Source organism: Sus scrofa, chromosome 1 (assembly GCF_000003025.6).
Source record: "Sus scrofa isolate TJ Tabasco breed Duroc chromosome 1, Sscrofa11.1, whole genome shotgun sequence".
NCBI lineage: Eukaryota > Metazoa > Chordata > Mammalia > Artiodactyla > Suidae > Sus > Sus scrofa.
In genome coordinates this window covers 22877571-22898357 of record NC_010443.5, presented here as the reverse complement: position 1 = coordinate 22898357, position 20787 = coordinate 22877571, and the positions used below count along the sequence as shown (strand labels likewise).

The window sequence follows — 20787 nt, the reverse complement described above, 5'->3', positions numbered from 1 at the left end:
TTGTCACTTCCTCCTAATAACAGGTTACAAAAGGAGTTCCATTGTGTTGTCGAAATCTGATTTTATTTAAAACATTAATTTCAGAGTACTTTTATAAACATTGGAGGTTTTCTTATAGCTAAAAGACTAATTCTGCCTCTTAATATTTTTCATTTAAACTCAATGAACTCTTTTCTCTTCCAGAAACATGATCAAGTCCTTCTATACTGCAAGTCTTTTAATAGATGTCATAACAGTGTTTGGAGAACTCACTGATGAAGTGAGTGTACATTCTTTATTGTCTTATTGTTCTGAAGATCATTATTGTTGCTTTTTATAGTTGTTATTACATTGTTTATTTTGAGCAGCATGTCCATCAGAATTATAGTATAAGAAAAATATAATTTAAAATTTTCTACTAGGCACGTTTTAAAAAGTTAAAAAAAAAAAAGATTAAAATAATGACATAAAAATGTTATTTTTTTGTAGTAAGTTCTTTAAATCCAGCGTATATTTTACACTTTAGCAAGTGTGTGGCTGCTATGTTGGTCAGCCTAGATTCAGAGTCTGATTTTATTATTAATCCTGGCTGCTGTTAAATTTCTTTATTGTTATTTGGAGGCAGAGACTTTTTAGGACTGTTTTTTTCCTATTTCATTTCTAGTCAGGAATAGTATTGTTAAAGATTTGTTTCTATTTAAACTGCATATAGAACTTGATATTTTGTAAGATATTTCCTATCCATTTTTACCAGGTCATTTCTCATAGCCACTTTAAGTAGAGCATATGTTCATTTTATATCTGAGCAAATGAAAGCTAAGTGACAAACTTATTGCCATGAGTTGTGTTGTTTTCAAGGTAGCAGGCTTTGCTATGCCTTCTACATGCTTTCACTTTGCTCTGCTATTGGCATAGCAAATTTGTTTTTTGGGAGGGAAGATGTTAATCTAGAAAGAGAAAGAAAGAAGGAAAGAGAGAGGGCTACATATGAGACCCATAGGGGCATGTCATATTAGTGATTAGTAACCTATGAAGAGCATTGCCTTCTATGAAATCTTTTTTTTTCAAAATGGTGAGCAACTCATGGTAAAGTTCCAAACAAAACGAAGTACCGTCTATCTGTGAGATATTTTGCATTTTTGTAAAACAATATATCGAAACTGTGAAAAAAAATTCTTTATATGTCAAATGAAGTTAAGCTCTAGGCTCAATGATCGTAAGCTTGGTTTTTGAGTTGGCAGATGTATAGGACATTTCAAAATTGTGCCAATTATTGTGTGTGACTGTCCCTTTTACTTCAAAATGTCCAGCATCCCACAGCACAGTGCTCTGCCCCCACAGCACTCCCTAGTCAGTCAGATCACAGATCCACCAGCAGATATTTCCAAACACCTTATAGGGTGTGGGACAATGCCCATTGATAGCCACTGCTGTTAGGTTTCCTGAGATAGAGTCGTATAAGAGAAAACTGAAACCTGGAGTGTGAAAACCAGAAATGCTTCTCACTTTTTTGTATTTTGGAGGCCCTAATGATCCACTCTGTATAGCCCATTTTCTACTCCCATCTCCTGTTAATACTGATATGAATTTTTTTCCCCTTTTTACATAGTATGGGACTCTATACTAGGTAGAGCATACAGACAACACAGAGGTGATTTAAAAATGACGTTATGGGGAGTTGCTCTTGTGGCTCAGCAAGTTAAGAACCCAATTTGCATCCTTGATGTGGGTTCGATCTTTGGCCTCACTCAGTGTGTTAAGGACCCAGTGTTGTCACAAGCTGCAGCATAGTTCACAGAAGCAGCTCAGATCCTGCCTTGCTGTGGCTGTGGTGTAGGCCTGCAGCTTCAGTTCCAATTCAACCCCTAGCCCAGGAATTTCCATATGCCCCAGATGCAGCCCTTAAAAATAAATAAATAAGACATTATGGAAAGCTGTAGATAGGTCAGTAGGGTTTTGGAGACTACCAGATGGGTGAAGGAGAATAATGAGACTAAACTAGAAAAATAAGTCATAAGCCGGATCAGACAGATAATAAAAGGCCTGGCATCTTCTATCAGGGCAGGGGGGAGGTAGTTTTGAATAAAGAGCTATGCTTTCGGGTGCTTCATATAGTAAGAATCTGTAGACTGGAGTTCCCGTCGTGGCGCAGTGGTTAACGAATCCGACTAGGAACCATGAGGTTGCGGGTTCGATCCCTGCCCTTGCTCAGTGGGTTAACGATCCGGCGTTGCCATGAGCTGTGGTGTAGGTTGCAGACGCGGCTCGGATCCCGCGTTGCTGTGGCTCTGGCGTAGGCCGGTGGCTACAGCTCCGATTCAGCCCCTAGCCTGGGAACCTCCATATGCCGCGGGAGCGGCCCAAGAAATAGCAACAACAACAACAACAACAACAAAAAAGACAAAAGACAAAAAATAAATAAAAAAAAAAAAAAGAATCTGTAGACTGAACTGGGGTAAGGAAGAAAACTACCAGTCATTTGGCAAAAGAACTAGTTAATAATTACCATGAAACTTTGTACAAAGTGAGTTTTTTGACCAAGGAAAAATAATACTTAGATAATAAAATTTACATTTTAAAATGTGAGGAGTTCCCTTGTGGCATAGCAGATTAAGTATCCACTGCAGCGGCTCAGGTTGCTGCTGTGGCACAGGTTTGAGCTCTGGCCCAGGAACTTCTGCATGTCATAGGTGTGGCTAAAAAAAAAAATTTGAGGTGGTGGTATAGCATCCAAAAATAAATCACTACTAGACTCCTGGAAATCAAAAGACAAGAAATGTGCAAAACAGAAGTGGAAGTTCAAGTTAGGAAATTAGACGAACCATCAGGTAAGAGGATAGTTTTGAAAGAGAGACAAGACGATCAGGTAAACATCCTGGTCACCACCTAATTTGAAAGGCAAGAAGAGGAAGTGAATAAAACAGAGAAGTGGATAGAAATATTAAGCTATGAGAAGAGAAAGCCATGATATACTTCCTCCCCCTCCTACTTCTTACTTAGGGGAGCTGCTTTTGCCCACATATCTCAGAAGCAGGCACACAGTTCTTTGGGGTTATAACTGCCAATAGTGGGGAACCCAGATAATAGGTAAAGCAATAAATAGAGGGAAAGAACAAGATGTCCAAAAGTCTTAAGTGAGTTAGGTAACTTTTGTTTTCATTTTTGTTTTACTTAAGAGACACATAAATACCTACACACATAATTAATATGGAATTCATCTGCATTTCGGAAGAAAAAAATCTGGGTTTATATTTAGGTGTCACTAACAAAGAACAGCTTCCTTAGTTATTCGAACATAGTAGCTAAGGTAAGGACTCTAAATAGGGCAGATGAGAAGGCTTCAGAGGGGCTGGAGGAGATTTGTTTAGATACTCAGGATACTAGGGACTGTATGTAGCATAAGAGTAAAAGGGACATGTTCCAAAAATGTCCACACTCTTATTTCCTTTCTCATCACCCAACCAAAGTTTTTTCTCATTTTTCTTGATCTCTTTCCTAACATTTTCCCTTTTTAATTTTATGCCATATTCATAGTTCTGCAAAAATAAGGTTTATATTTTCTTTAATATTTTATATGTCACTATTCTGTTTCTGAACTCAGTTCAGTTATATGTACTTGACTCTTTTAACCCTGCTTTATGTGATTCCATCTCAGAATTTGATTAAATTTGTTGTCACATTAACTTCTGCCATTCTTATAGCTGTCTCAGAATCAGTGTCCTAGGAGTTCCCTCAGTGGCTCAGCAGTTAACAAGCCCAACTAGGATCCATGAGGATGTGGGTTCAATCCCTGGCCTCCCTCAATGGGTTAAGGATCCAGCATTGCTATGAGCTGTGGTGTAGGTTGTAGACTTGGCTCGGATCCCAAGCTGCTGTGGTTGTGGTGTATAGCCCCGATTCAGCCTCAGTCCTGGGAACCTCCATATGCCACAGGTGCAGCCCTTTACAAAAAAAAAAAAAAAAAAAAAAAAAAAAAGTGTCCCAGTTTTAGGTGTCAGGTCACTAGAGTATATATTAATATTTTTAATTTTGTATTTTAAAGCAAACAGTGTTCCAAATGTATGTTAATTTCCCACTGTAACATCTTGCAACATTATGATAGGCTGCCTTTTATTGTATTTTAGTTTTCATTAACTTCTACCAATATTTGAGGAACAGATCCCATTTTTGCCTTTTTTCATTCCTTCATAGTCTTATTTTAGGTTTAATACTTCTAACTTAGGAAAAATAAGAAAGTTACAGGTGAAAGATAATAATACTATTCTAATCTGTTGAGTTTCTGCCAATTTAGGGGAAATCAAATGAATATGGTATGTTTTCCTGCCCTTACAGGGTTTGTGTTCCAGCTTGGAAAGTGAAGCAGAATAACTGAGTATGATGAGAAATGGTGTGGTGACAGCATACAGTGAAAGGGCTCCACTCCTACCACTTGCCTGAAACTGTGCTTGGACACTTTAGATTAAATCTTGTTTCACTTTCACATCCCTGAATTACAGTGAGGAAACAGAGTCAAAAAAATATAAGTTCCTTGTCCTCAGATGCTATGGCCATATGGCCAGGACAGTATTTGCAAACTCTCTGTAATAAAGGTCCAGCATTTTTTTTCTACTTAATTTCCATTCTGTTGCACACTGATTATTTTGTAAAAATAGAAGTAATAATTAACTAGAAAAATGAAACTTTAAAAAGACACATAAAATATAAGCCTGTTTTTCTGTAAGCTTCCTAAATGTTCTCAGTTCCTATACTATCTTGTTACGAAACTGGTAAACATTTTACAGGCCAGCATTGGTTCTGAGACCAAATTTTGATTGACACTGATCTAGATCCTTATATATCCCAGAGAATCCTGATGTATCCCAGTCTGGGACTCTCCCGGCTTGAAAAACAGGGCTGCAGCATATCTGGAACGATCATGTACATGAATAATTAGCTGCAAAGAAGGTAGTCTGTTTAAGGTATCTGTTTGCAATGGAAGGTTCAGAATTAAGCAACATCTTATTGCTAGCCTAGAAAACCATGGTAGATCAAGAGAAATGTATCCAGTCACAAAATCATGTGTTCTCTACCTACACCATACCTTAGGTTTTCATGCTCTCACTGCACACCGAAGGTCTCATTTTTAGTAATTATAATAATAAAGATATGAGTGTAGTATTTCTTCCTAGAGTAGGAATTTCATGTATCTCGTATTCACTTAGGTGTAATAATTGCCAAGAACTGTGTCTTATACCTGATATTCAATTAGTTGTAAATGAATGGAGTATTTTTGCATGCAGTGTTAGTATATAATGTGGTTAAGAATACTGCAGGCATTGGTTTCAAAATTTCGTATGCCACATCATAACTGTGTGACTTTGGGCAAGTTATTTGTTTATATAAGCCTGTCCCCACATGTATAAGATGAAGAAATATAGTTGTACCTGAGCAAAAATGAAAAGCAATGTATAGAACTTTTAAAAAAATGGAATATATGAGAGACTTGTTTGATGAGAAAAATTAAATATACAAATTCATTAATTTAGGGGGTTACATTTTTTAGGTTTCTATGTACTACTTATCTGTAGTAGTATATAGAGACTCTTAAACTGCAAAACACTTCAGCTAAGTATCCGGACTATATGCCGTATTTGTAGTTATTGATGACTTAGTGGATCTTTATAAAAGGCAAATTACAATTGTTTTTAATGTACATAATAAAATATATGTTCTCTCCAACTCAAATATGCATGCAAATCACCTGGGGATCTTGATAGTAGTGCAGATTCTGGTTTAGTAGGTCTGGGATGGCCTTGAAGGGTCTGCCTTTCTAATAAGCTCCCAGGTGATACCAGTGCCACTGGTCCATAAGTAAAGGTCAAGTGAAAATATAAACTGCAAATCACTAGCCTGTCCAAAATTGTAACAGATTTTACTCTTGTATGTTTTAAAGCAAATTGTTATTTTATAGCATGTAGTATAAATTTTATGTCAGGAAGGAAGAGGCAACTATCAGATTTTTCACTGATTTTCCAGTTCTCTTTAAAGCAACCCAATGACGTATTATTTCCCCCTTTTTAGAATGAAGGTAACTGAGATTAGAGCTGGTAAATAGCATACTGTAAGTTAAAAGGTCAAGCTTGCCTAGTTGTCAGTCTAGTATTCGTGTGTTTGCTTTAACCATTATAGCACCTTAGGTTTTTGTTTGTTTTCATAGATATGTACAGATCAGGTTTTTCCTTTTTAGTGAAAATAGTTCAATCTATTGTTGTTTTCTTTTATATTTAATTTTAGAATTCCATTTAGCCTTATTTCTCTCCTATGCATAAGAGTTGCAAGTTTTGTTGTAAAGACATTCCCATAGTTCCATTGCAGACTTTTTCTGAAACGCAGAACTGTAAAAGAGAACTAGTTATATGTTTTGAAGAATGGCTTTTCATAAAGTCTGTCAAGCCCCGGGCAATGGTAGAATCCAGAGATAAGGTGGGGAGATTGCTAGACTATTTCAGAGCTGTACCATGGAGAAATAGGTTTTATCTCAGAAATATGATATAAGTCATCATAGTGTATATTTTGATTTGCCTTCTTTACTGCAGTTTGATGTTGTTATAAAAATATTTCTTTTAGAATGTGAAACACAGAAAGTATGCAAGGTGGAAGGCAACATATATTCATAATTGTTTAAAGAATGGAGAGACTCCTCAAGCAGGTCCTGTGGGCATTGAAGAAGATAATGGTATGTATTTATCTAAGTGAAATGATTTAGTAAAATTATAATTGTTTAGTATATTATTATTCAGAGTTTTGGGAAGGACTGATACAATTTTGTTTCCCTCATCCGGTCCAAAGTCAGGTGTAAAAATGTAAACTTAGGGACAAGTGAAAAACTGCTCTAACACTTCTCTATGTCAACAAAATAGCTTGGCTGTCTCCTTCCTCTAATCAGATGTTACCCCTACATGGGACAGGCAGTCCTTCTATAATCTATAAAGTATTTCAGACCACAAATAACATTGAATTTATTTCTTATATACCTGAGATGGATTTTTTGAGGAGCGGGGCAGGCAATACATTCACACAGTTCAGAATTTATAGAGTATATAAAAAATAAGAAGTGAGTTTCTCATTTCCACGACCCCCTTCATCTTCCCAGATTTCACCAAAACCTAAACAAGTAAATAATGTTTTTAGCTTTTTGTATATCTTTACAGAGATTATTTTTTATAAATTACTAGTAAATAGGAATATATACCCCCACTTTTTCACAGTATTGGTAATATACACATTGTTCTGCATCTGGTTGGTTTGTTTATTCATTCACTAAGAGGACTATTTAGAATTTATAATGCCACTCAGTAAAAAAAAGCAAACAAACACTGCAGTTTTACATATAAATACTATGTGTAAACTATTTTGCAGCTCATCCCCTAGAAATGCAAACTTTTTTTTTTTTTTTTTTTTTGTCTTTTGTTGTTGTTGTTGTTGTTGTTGTTGCTATCTCTTGGGCCGCTTCCGCGGCATATGGAGGTTCCCAGGTTCGGGGTTGAATCGGAGCTGTAGCCACCGGCCTACGCCAGAGCCACAGCAACGCAGCATCTGAGCCGCGTCTGCAACCTACACCACAGCTCATGGCAACGCCGGATTGTTAACCCACTGAGCAAGGGCAGGGACCGAACCCGCGACCTCATGGTTCCTAGTCGGATTCGTTAACCACTGCGCCACGACGGGAACTCCTAGAAATGCAAACTTTGATGCAGCATTTCAAGTGAGTTTTTTGCTATTTATTCAGGAAGCACACTTTAAGATATGGCCTTGTTTAATCTTTTAGTAGCACATTTTCACACAAAATGCTTCTTAACAGTCATTTTAAATAATAAATACCTTGCATCATACAGTGCTTTAAGGCTAGCAATCATTTTCATATACTTCATACCCTCAGAAATCCCTAAGAGACAGTTGATATTATTCCTGTTTTACAAAAGAGGAAATTGAGCTTCCGCCTGGGTCTTGGCCTTGGCCAGCCTGTCATAGAACCACAAAGAACGAGGACCAGAAATTGAATTCTTACTCTGAGTCCTGTATTCTGTTTACTAACACTACAGAAGCATGATGTAATATTAAGTTGTTATTAAATGTTCAACATGGACTGTTCTAAGATATGGTTATTTTGGGGTTATTTATGTCATAATAGTGAAATTGGATTTTTGTAAGTATATTGCCTTAACTTTATTTCTTTCTTTTTCACTCAATATTTTGAAATGTTTTACATACTTCCCTCCATGGTTTAATGCTAACCACAGTCAGGAGTATTTTATGTCAGTCCTAGTGTTTACAAAACCATTAGTCACTTCCAGTTGCCCACAAAGAAAGATCTAAGATCCTTAGCCTACCAGGCAAGATTCTCCAAGATCTGGCACTGACCTACTTTACCAGCTTTATTTCCTATTCCTGTCTCCTTTTATCTTAGTCCGCTTGGGCTGCCATAGCAAAATATGGTAGACTAGCTGGCTTACAGAAAAGGCTCTTTATTTTCTCACAATTCTAGAGGTTGGAAAGTCCAAAACCAAGGTCCAGCAGAGTCTGTTTCTGATGAGGACCCAGTTCTTGGCTTTCAGAGAACCACCTCCTCTCTTTTTGCACATGGTAGAGTGTTGGGGGGCAGGGCAGGAGAGATCTCTTCCGCTTCTTATAAGGTCACTGTCCTTTCGGATTGGGGCTTCACTCTTATGACCTCATTTAACCTTTAGTTATCTCTAAAGACCTGTCTCCAAATACAGTCACACTGAGGGGTTAGGGCACCATCTTAAGAATTTTGAGGGACAGTTCAGTTCATAACACCTATATAAACCCTTTATTATATCCATAGATGTTAGCAGCCAGAAAGTATCTCTGTCTCTTTATTTAGTTAAAGCCATTTCTCCCTCCTAAAATGTTATCTTTCTTTACCTATCTGAATCTTGTAATAATCTGTAATAATCTTCCTTCATCTAAATTTCTGCAGAGCTATTTTATGTTTGTATGTATAAATTCTTATAAAATATATGTTTAATGAAGTATCTTCATAATATATGGTAAAAATAATTTATAGAGTACTTGCTAGATTTTAGGCCCTGTGTTCAATATTTTATGTATAATCTCTAATTTAGTCCTCATAATTTATGATGGTAGCTGGGGATCCCTATCCAAGCTCTAATAACTAGTTAATGGAACCTAGGATTTGATCCAAATCTGTCTAATTCTAAAGTTCTTGGACTTCCCCTGTGGCCTATAACATAACTACTCGGCATTGCTTCTACAGTGGCTGTGACATGACCCCTGGCTGGGGAACTTCCATATGCTGCAGGTGTAGCCAGAAGTAAAAAAAAAAAAGAAAAAAAAAATAATACCGTCTATGTTCTTATTCTGCGTTTAAGTAGATGTGTTATTTTCCTCAACCAGATAACAAGACTTAATCTGTATATGTCTTCCCCATTGAGCCTCACAAGAAAATGTCCCAATCAACCAAGTCAACGTAACTGTTCATTTAGTTCCCCTTGAGGACATAGTACCAACATTATGAGAAGCACTTCTATACTTCTATAGACATGGTATAGAGCCCCAAATTTGTAGTGACCTCCTGTCTCCCAAGGTATAACCTGTGCTTGCATTTTTAAAGTCTTACATATTTTTAATTCATTTTTTTAAGAAACTTTTTTCTTTTTAATGTCATTTTGTCAGCATTGACTGGGTATCAGAGATGGATAAGACATAGCCCTGTACTATAAGAACTTACATTCTCATGGGGAGCTATAGGTAAATAAGCAGATATAGTACATGTTGGTGAGAGTTTATACCTGAGCTAAATCTTAAAAGATAGGAGTTCCCGTCGTGGCACAGTGGTTAACGAATCCGACTAGGAACCATGAGGTTGCAGGTTCGATCCCTGGCCCTGCTCAGTGGGTTAACGATCCGGCGTTGCCGTGAGCTGTGGTGTAGGTCACAGACGTGGCTCAGATCTGGTGTTGCTGTGGCTCCAGCAGCCACAGCTCCGATTAGACCCCTAGCCTGGGAACCTCCACATGCCGCAGGAGCGACTCTAGAAAAGGCAAAAAGATAAATAAATAAATAAATAAATAAATAAATCTTAAAAGATAAATTGAATGATCAGGTAAAGAAAAGGCAAAAAGATTAAATAAATAAAATAAATAAATAAATCTTAAAAGATAAATTGAATGATCAGGTAAAGAAAAAGGGAAGGATGCTACAGCTAAAAAGGAGAACATCCCCAAAGGCAGGGAGGAATATTGAGAAATGGCCCCACTATAATCCCTGCAAGAAAGAAAAGAAAAAGAAGAAATGTTTTTCAGAATGAACTGGAGAAAGATAATGCTGCAGATTTTAAGGACGTGCGGGAGCTATTAGTAATGTAAATCAAAATAATGAAAACCTGGGTAAGCTATTGGCCAAGGAGATAAAGAGAAGGAAGTACATCTAAGGAAGTGTAATTAATAGGACTTAGAGATAGTTTAATGTGAGAGAAGAGGGAGGAAACAGAAAGTGATCCCTATTTCCAGCTTTTGTGATCAGAGGCTTGGTGATTCAGTTCAAAGAAATGGCTGATCAAAGATTAGCAGGTTGGTGGAAAAAGTCAAGGAAAAGTCATTGAGATGCTAATGTGACTACTACTTGAAGAAGTCCAGTGGCAATTAGATATTGGATTTCAGAAGAAAGATCTAGGCTAAAAGTAGAACTTTTGGAATTGTCAGTTTGAAAGCAAGAAATGAAGCCAAGATAAAATGTTGGATCACACAGGGAAAATGAGTCGTTTAAGAAATAAAAGACAAAAGTAGGACCAATCTTTGTTCATATTCAGTAATCACATTAAATTGGAAACTGAAGTGGAGGCACTTCTGTTATCTTATTACTTGTAAGGTATATACACATATTTGTAGTAAATGTAAAACTACATGTAATACTTAAAATTACTTTCAGACATTTGATTTGAGAGAAACTTAACCTCTTAAATGTGGTTATGTGTACGTTCTTAAATATACCATAAAAAATATTTTTGTTGTTTTAAACATAATCATTTTACTTTTCAGTAGTATTTCAGAGGTATCATTCTAGCTATATTGAAATACCTAATAAATGATCAGTTTTGTTTTTCAGATACTCTTTCAGTATCAGTGACCTCTTAAACTTTAAGTTTTTAATGTTTTTCCCTCAAAAATAGGAAGTGTGAAATTTTGATGATTACCATGATCTCTTTTGTTCTGAAACGGTTGTTTTAGGCCGTCCATAGTACCATAGATAATTAAATCTATGTAATTTTTATTTGGGGGATTTCCAAAAATTGGCTTAAATTGAGCTTGTAATTTTTATTCATAATTTTCATTTCGTTTTTATAGAGCTTCTTAGTAGAAAATTGTTAGGTAAAGAATACTAATAATCCTTTAAATATAAAGAATATGTTCACTGTATGCTTTTCACCCTGTTAATTTTTAAAAGTCTGGTATCATAATTACATGTGTGACGCAGTGACTTGATGTATATCCTTCTAAATATAGATATTTCCATTACCCCCAGAAATTACCTTGTGCTCCTTTCCAGTCCATTCCCACCTTCAGAACCAAATGATTTTGTCGTTTGTTCAGCCACCAACTAGTTTTGCCTGTTTTGCTTTGTATGACTGGAGTCATACAATATTCTTTTATGCCCAGCATTTTTCTCAAAGTGTTGTATCTCTGAGATTCACCCATGTCTTGTGTATCAGTAGTACATTCTTTCTTACCGCTGAGTAGTATTTCATTGTATAGATAACACAGTTTGTTTATTATTTCATCTGCTAGTGGACATTATGGCTGTTTCCACTGTGAGGTTTTGGTGAACCAAGCTTCTTAACATTGAAATACATATATTTTTCAGAAATATTTCACATGCTGCATGTGAATACATGGCATACGTTCCCTTGTTCTGGGTAAATAGCTACAGCAGAATTGCTCTTTAATTTTTAAGAAACTCCCAAATCATTTTCTCTGGGAGAAATGAAATTAACCCAAAGTTAGTATAACCATTTATACTTTCATCAGCAATGTATTAGTTTCTGTTGCCCAGTGTCCTTGCTGACACTTGGTATTGTCAGTAATGTGTTTAAATACAGCCAACCCTGTGTTTAGGGGTTCCTTACTGTGATTTAAGTTGCATTTTCCCAATGATTAAATGATACTGAGCTCTATTATGTGTGCTTATTGGCTTTTCATGTATCTTTATTTGTGAGGCATCTGTTTAAATCTTTTACCCATTTTTGTGGTAAAATATACGTAAGGATATCCTGTTATTCCAATATCATTTGTTACACTGTTTCCTTTCTTTTTTGAAGGTCTTTGGTTTCTTTATCAAAAAGTCATTAACCATATAAGTATGATTTTATTTCTGAACTCTTTGCAATGACACTGATATGTTTTTCAGTCCTGTACCAGTACCACATTGCCTTCCACCTTTTTATAGGAAATCGTGGAGTGAAGTGGTTTAAGTCCGCCAACACTTTTCTTTCAAAAATTTCATGTCCTTTGAGTTTTCACATAAATTTTAGTCTAGGTTTTCCAGTTTCTGTTTTTAAAAAAATTGCCAGAGTTCCTGTTGTGGCTCAGCTGTAACGAACCCAGCTAGTATCCATGAGGACACAGGTTTGATCCCTGCCCTCGCTCAGTGAGTTAAGGATCTGGTATTGTCATGAGCTGTGGTGTAGGTTATAGATGCGGCTTGTATCTGGCATTGCTGTGGCTATGGCATAGACTAACACCTAACAGCTCTGATTCAACTACTAGTTTGGGAATTTCCACATGCCACGAATGCAGCCCTAAAAATACAAAATGAAAAGAAAAATAAAAATTTTTTTGCATACCTACTGGAATTAGAATCGCTATTACATTGAATTATAAAGGTCACTTTAGGGAGAATTCATATCTTAACAAAATTGAATCTTTTATAATATGAGCATAGTATATCTTTCTATTTTTTTAGCTTTTGTTAATTTCTGTAAGCAATATTTTGTATTTTTCAGAGTAGAGATTTTGTACCTCTTCTGTTAAATTTATTTCCAAGTAGTTTTTGTCTTTTCATTCTCTTGTAAGCAGAATTGTTTTAATTTAGTCTTCCAGTTGTTTGCTTTTAGTATATGAGATACGAATTGATTTTTACATAACCTTAACATCTTTCAAGTTTACTACATTTACATATTAGGCCTGATGATGATTTTGTGGAATCCTTGGGAGTTTTTAATGTATATAATCATCTGACCGGCAAGGAGAAAGTTTTGTTGCTGCTTTTCCAATCTTCATGCCTATTCTTTCTTTTTTTTTTAATTACTCAATGAATTTATTACATTTATAGTTGTACAATGATCATCACAATCCAATTTTATACGATTTCCATCCCACAACCCCAGCACATCCCCCCACCCCTCAAACTGTCTCCTTTGGAGACCATAGTTTTTCAAAGTCTGAGTTAGTATCTGTTCTGCAAAGAAGTTCATTCTGTCCTTTTTTCAGATTCCACATGTCAGTGAAGGCGTATGATGTTGGTGTCTCATTGTATGGCTAACTTCACTTAGCATGATAATTTCTAGGTCCATACATGTTGCTGAAAATGCTGCTATTTCGTTCCTTTTAATGATACCTATTCTTTCTTTTTCTTGTCTATTTCACCACCAGTGATAAATACATGCATTGCTTTATGTTGGTTTTTTGCTCTGACACTGAAAAATTTCCTTTGTTTTCCTAGGATGCTGAGAACTTTTGTCAAATATTGATATTAAATTTTGTCATAGCTATTGAAATTATACTCTTTTCCTCCTATATCCTATATTTTGAGCTATTATTGATTGATTTTCAAATATTAAAACCCTATACCATTAGTAAACCTCACTTGATCATGATGTATATTATCTTCCTACATGACTAGATTTGATTGTGATATAGGATTTTTGTGTCTTTGTTCAAATCTTTGTGAGTTTTGCTAATCAGAGTTACACTGTCTTCAGAAAACAAATTGTCACTGATTTTTCTTCCTCTCTTTTCTGAAAGTGTTTGCATAAGATTGGTATTATTTCTTACGTAAATGTTTGATAGTATTCACCACTTTATTTTTGAGGCTATGCATTTTCTTTGTAGGAATGTTTTCAGCTATGAATTCAATTTATTTAATAGATATAGACCTATTCAGATAATCTTCTTCTTAGATGAGTTTTGGTAATGTGTGTCTTAAGTTTGATGATGATAATGATCCAAAAGGCATTAAAAGAATAATGACATTTCCCTTAGGTTTTCCAACTTATTGGCTTAATAATTCATTATTGTCCTCATTATCCTTTTGATGTCTGTAGGATATGTATTGATATAACCTCTTTCATTCTTAATATTTGTAGTATCTATTTTCTCTTCTTTTTTCTAATTTGTGTGGTTTATTTTTCAATATTTTTTATTATTTCAACAATTAGTGCTTTTCTAAAATTTGTTCCTTTTTATTTTTTGGTTTACTTTACATTTGCTCTTTATCCTTTTTTCTTTTTCCTTCTCTATACTTCAAATTTAACTTGTTTGTTTTAACTTCCTAAGGGAAAAATGTAGATTTTTTTCTTTTTTTTTTTTTTTAGTTGAAACTTTTCTTCTAATGTAAGTATTTAAAGCTGTCGATTATCTTCTAGGTACTGACTTAATATTGTCCCACAAATTTTGATATCATTCAGTCCAATATATTTCTTTTCCCTTTTTTTCTTTTTCTTTTTCTTTTTTTTTTTTTTAGGGCCCCACCTGTGGCATATGGAGGTTCCCAGGCTAGGGGTCTACAGCTGCTGGCCGGCACCACAGCTACAGCAATGCTGGATCTGAGCAGCGTCTGCAACCTACACCACAGCTCATAGCAACACCAGATCCTTAACCCACTAAGCAAGAAGGCCAGGGATTGAACCCGCAACCTCATGGTTCCTGATCAAATTCGTTTCCACTGCACCATGATGGGAACTCCAGTCCAATATATTTCTTATTCTCTTTGTGATTTATTTTTTGGTGAATGGATTATTTAGAAGTATGTTAATTTTAAAACATTTGGGCTTTTCTAGCTGTCTTATTATTAATTTCTAATTTAATTCTGTTTTGGTCCGAGAACATTTTTTGCAAGATTTCAATATTTCAGAGTTCACTAAGCTTTGTTTCATGGCCCAAAATATGATCTGTCTTGGTGAATGTTGCATATGGATTTGAAAAGAATGTATCCTGCATTTATTAGATGTGGTGTTCTGTGAATATGAATCATATATAAGGGTATATTTTAATTAATAATTTGTTCTCTATTAATAATTATAATTAATAATTTATGGGGATTTCAGTAGTTCTCAGGCTTTTTTTTTTAACTAGAAACTTTTTTATTTTATTAAGCACATCCACCTTTTTTTTTTAAATGACCTAACCTTTTTATCATCCTGAAACTTATCTATTGCTGAAATTAGCCACTTCAGCTTTTGCCTGCTTGATATTTACATGGTATCTGCTTTCATCCTTTTAAACATATCTGACTCTTAAAGCACATTGTTTCTTTCGTTTCTTCAGTCTTTCAACATTAGTCTTCAAAATAGTGTTTAATTCATTTATATTTCATGTAATTATTACTGTATTTAAGCCTACTATTTTTTACCTTTTTTTTTTTTTCCTATTTAGGCCCATCTTTTTCTGTTCCCTCTTATAGTTTCCTTTTCTCTGGTGAGTTTTTCTTCTTTCATTAATTATGACTACGTTTTTCTCTAGGACCTTAAACCTATTTATAGTACCTACTTTAAAGATACTTTCTGCTAAGTATCTGGGTCATGTTGGAGTCTCTTAATATAGGCTCTGTTTCTCCTGATTCTGGTTATATTCTCCTCCCCCCCCCCATATATCTAATAATTCTTATTATTGATAACATCTTGTAGCTCCTCTGCATTCAGTTATCTTCCTCTGCACAGTCTTGATTCTTGTTCTCACAGACAGTTAGCTTGCCTGAATTCAAATGCAGTCCTTCCTTTCCTTCAGTTTTAAGGCTGTTGCTTTCTCAGGGCCCCTTAGAATCTTCCCTAAGTGTGCATGCATAGTTCAGGGCCACATAGGTGTTCAGTTGAGGTTCAGACACACATTTCAAGGCTCACTTTTCTGCAGCTTTCTTTTGTATAAACTTTTGAGTGCCCTCAGAGGAAAAGCCACATGAAAGCAAGCCTTACCTGGTGATATTTTCTCTCTCAAGGGCCATCTTCACTCTAATTTCTACCAACTTTTGATCACTTTCCAGTGTCTTAAAACAGTGGGGTTTGTTGATGTTGTTGTTTTTCCCTCCTCAGGATGTATAAGTATTAGAGTAATATGGGAGAAGATGATGTTTGTATATATAAAATCTTATGACTCCTTTCTACATAGGCAGCTCAGTGTGCAATTTCGTTCCTTTGTTTTAATGGATTAACTTAAATTGTTAATTTAAGACACACAGGTAATCATTTAATAGCTAGTAAACAAATATTCAGTAAAAAGCAGCTGTCAGAAAATAGAGTTCTTGGAGTTCCCATTGTGGCACAGCAAACACAAATTCGACTAGGAACCATGAGGTTGCAGGTTTGATCCCTGGCCTTGCTCAATGGGTTAAGGATTCAGCATTGCCATGAGCTGTGGTGTAGGTCACAGAGGCAGCTCGGATCCTGTGTTTCTGTGGCTGTGGTGTAGGCCAGCAGCTACAGCTCTGATTCGACCCCTAGCCTGGGAACCTCCATATGCCATGGGTGCAGCCCTAAAAAGCAAAAAAAAGAAGAAGAAGAAGAAAGGAAAAAATTAGAGTTCTTATGGACGGCATAAATGTGATATATTTTGCCAAAAATGTCCTCTATTTTTAAGAAATTTAAAGAATTGGTTTAAAGAAAGTTTATTTTTAGGAAAAATAGAACATATGCAAAGATTTTATGTAGTTGGGAAGTACTAAAGAAATATTACTCATACTGCCATGCACAACTAAATGTTTTAAGAAAAGGAAAAAACTAAATTTAAGGAAGGCTGCTTTTCAGCCACAGTAAATAGAATTGCATTTAAGGGTCTGTCATGTCTATATAGCAAAATAAAAATATTTAGCATTTTTATTTCAAAATAAAGATCTTCCTTGACTTACAATGGAATTATGCCCCAATAAGCCCTCATAAATTGGAAATACTATAATTTGAAAATACATTTAAACACCTACCTTACCAAACATCACGGCTTAGCCTTGCTTATCTTAAACATGCTCAGAATACTTACCTTAGCCTACAGTTGGGCAAAATCATCTCTGACAAAGCCTGCCCTATAACACAGTGTAGAATATCTCATGTAATTTATTGAATAATGTACTGAAAGTGAAAAACAGAATGGTTGTAAATGTATCAGTTGTTTACCCTGTGACTGCGTAGCTGACGGGACTGTGAGTGCCACTGCCTATTTTCACAGAGAGTACTGTACCACATAGCACTAGCCTGGGAAAACACCAAAATTCAAAATTACAAGTATAATTTCTATTAAATTCGTATCAACTTTGTACTATAGTTAAAAATCTTAAATCAGGGACTGTGTGGTTCTTGTTTAACACTTTGTATATATTATGTAATAGACATTGAAGAAAATGAAGATGCTGGAGCAACCTCTCTGCCCACTCAGCCACCTCAGCCATCATCTTCCACTTATGACCCAGGCAACATGCCATCGAGCAGCTATACTGGAATACAGATTCCTCCCGGTGCCCATGCTCCAGCTAATACCCCAGCAGAGGTGCCTCACAGCACAGGTAGGAAGTGGAAGCCTCATAGGTTTTGAACTCGCCTTTCGTAAATAACAGTTGCACTTCATATTGCGCTCATAATGATGTTCCTAAAGCATGATAAAAATTTAAAACTCCTCTTGAACCCCCCACACACAAAATTAAATCCTTTTCATTGAAGTTTTACTATTAGCTGTATTTTAAGTTTTTGAGAAATGACAAAACATTTATATGTAATAGATTACTATTACTCTTGTATTTTCTTCTCTTTTTTTGTCTTTTTTTTAGGGCTGCACCTGCAGCATGTGGAGGTTCCCAGGAGGGGTTGAGCTGTAGCTACTGGCCTATAGCACAGCCATAGCAATGCCAGATCCAAGCCATGTCTGAGACCTACATCACAGCTCACAGCAATGCCGGATCCTTAACCCACTGAGTGAGGCCAGGAATCGAACCTGCGTCCTCATGGATACTAGTCAGATTCATTTCCACTGAGCCATGACAGGAGCTCCTGTATTTTCTTAAATAAGAGTAGTTTCTATGCTTTTCATGTGTGCTGCTATTTTATTTTTCTTCCTCTCTCTTTCCCATTCACTGCTATAGAATAGCACTCAGGTGAGTGGGGCTTGTTATAGGATGTGTCATTCAGGCCCCCACTGTGATCACAAGAGTCATTAAAAAAAAAAAAAATTGTGTGTGTGTGTGTGTGTGTGTGTGTGTGTGTTCATTATTACTTTAGGATCCTCCCTCTCCCCTCAACTAAGTATTATTGATGAAGAAGCCAGCTTGGAGACATAGAGTCTCAATAGCAGTGGATTCACAGACAGGTTGAAAGGAGGGGGTTTAGGCTATATTTTTTAATATTACAAATGTGTCTAAAAATAAGCCAGAGACGTGAGATCTACTATCTTTGAATAAAACAATATTATATGTCTGTGTTTTCATGGAAAAAAGACCTGGCAAAACTAGTTTCTAGTAAAAAGTCAGTATCAGTAAATTTTTTAAAGTTACAGACATATAATCTACCATTTGCTTGTATACTTGACACCATATCACCCTTACTTCCAAATAGAGGGCATTTAAAAACTGTAATTTAATTCTTAAATCTAATTTATCTAATTTCAATTTTTTTTCCAGAAATTATTTTTAAAATTTTACTTTTATCTCAGCATAAGAGTCATCTATGATAGCAAACTAATATTATAAAATATGTAATTGATTGAATGTGCCTCTGAGCCCTGATTTCTACCATTTCTATTATTCACCATTATTTAGTTGACTTTCAGATTTTCAGCCTCAGTTTACCCAAATCATTTAGATTATTTTGCATGAGTTGAACAACATTTTAAAGTTTTCTATTTTGACCATTGTAGCAAAAATTACAATTCATCTTTCTCCTCCTATTTTAAAGCTTTCAACTTCATATTATCTAAAAATACTGAAAATGTGTTTGTCTTCAAGCATATTGATGAACATGATAATTTTAACACGGATCTCTTATGTCATCATTCTGTACATTTTACCCCACCTGACTTTTCATTGTCTTATATTCCGTATGATGTCATTAAATAGGCCAATTTGCATTAGTTTTGTAAGTAAAGTTTCATTGAACACTGTTTTAAATATTTTATTATCTTTTAGGACTATTCAGTATTTCCAGTGTAGAATGATATAAGCAAAACAAACTGCATATTTAGATGTATTTGCCTTAGATAAATATTGCTCAAATTATACTAGCAAGTTTAAAAACTGACCCAAGAGCCAACACAAGCATCCTTACTGAAGGGCAAAGTGAGACCAAAATGCGCTTGGCTTAGTTATTAGTTTCTACCCTTGCTAAACCACAAACACAGTTGTGCAACTTTTCTCAGCCTAGGTTTTTCCTCTTTTAAAATGAGATTATTCGTACCTCTTATGGTTGTTTTACTTATTTATTTCTTTATTATTTATCTTTTGTCTTTTTAGGGCCACATCCATGGCATATGGAAGTTCCCAGGCTAGGGGTTGAGTCGAAACTGTAGCTGCTGGCCTACACCACAGCAACGCAGGGTCCAAGCTGCATCTGGGACCTACACCACAGCTCACAGCAACACCGGATCCATCCTTAACCCACTGAGCAAGGCCAGGGATCGAACCCATGTCCTCGTGGATACTAGTTGGAGTCATTAGCCACTGAGCCACGATGGGAAATCCTCTCATGGTTGTTTTAATTATTAAAGGGGAAGAAATATAAAAATTGACTACTGTGGTCTAACACAAAGTCTACATCCAGCAAATTAGCTTCCTTTTCTCTTTTTTGCCTTTCTTCCTGTTTCTGTGCCAAAGATAACTAATGAACACTTATGAAATCATTTTGTGAATCAGAAAGTCACCATTAGGGATAGGATATCGACCTTACAAAAAGATTGCTCAGACAAGATTTCTTAAGGCAGAGTTGTGGTATAGGCTTATACATGTATATTTTATATAAAGACATACTGTATGTATATATGAGAGGGAAAATAAATTTCTAGTAAGAGGGTTGTAGTAGGTTGGACCATCAACAAAAGTGATGAAATATTAGTAGCTTTATATGTTCAAACTGACAGACTCCTACTTAGAGTGTCTAGACATAAAGATAGATATCAGGAGAAGTCTTCTTATTTCTATTAGGAAGTTTCTCGGCATTTTGATCAATTTAAATCTGGCATAAGCCTTTTTTTTTCCTCCCCTAACTCTCTTATGTTCTTCAGAGTGGGACACAAAACTAAAAACTTTGGAACTGTTTTAGGGCATAGCTATTTTATAAACTTATTCTTACAAAACTATGTTAGATATTATCCCTAATTTACAAACTAAAGAGATTCAGCCACTATCCTGAGAAAATAAACATACAAACATACCTAGTAAGTGACAGTACTTGAATTTGAACCCAAGTCTTTCAGAGTTCATGATTTTAGTTCCTCCCTTTTATTTCCCCTCTTCCAAGGAACTAAAGTCCTGTCAAATCAAAATTTACATTTTTCACAATATTTTGCCCTTTAAGATTTGCTTAAGATATGGGACTCTCCTCTT

The 20787-nt window shown here is 35.5% G+C and overlaps 1 protein-coding gene across 2 annotated transcripts in view; it reads left to right on the top strand.

Annotated features, from left to right (window-relative positions):
• Positions 1-20787, top strand: part of VTA1 (vesicle trafficking 1) — a 61234-nt gene that overhangs the window by 25504 nt on the left and 14943 nt on the right. For both annotated transcript variants that reach the window (XM_021087275.1, XM_021087276.1), the window contains 3 exons: positions 184-259; positions 6586-6694; positions 17590-17763. In XM_021087275.1, the coding sequence (XP_020942934.1) occupies positions 184-259; positions 6586-6694; positions 17590-17763 (359 nt within the window). The remainder of the gene's footprint in view (positions 1-183; positions 260-6585; positions 6695-17589; positions 17764-20787) is intronic.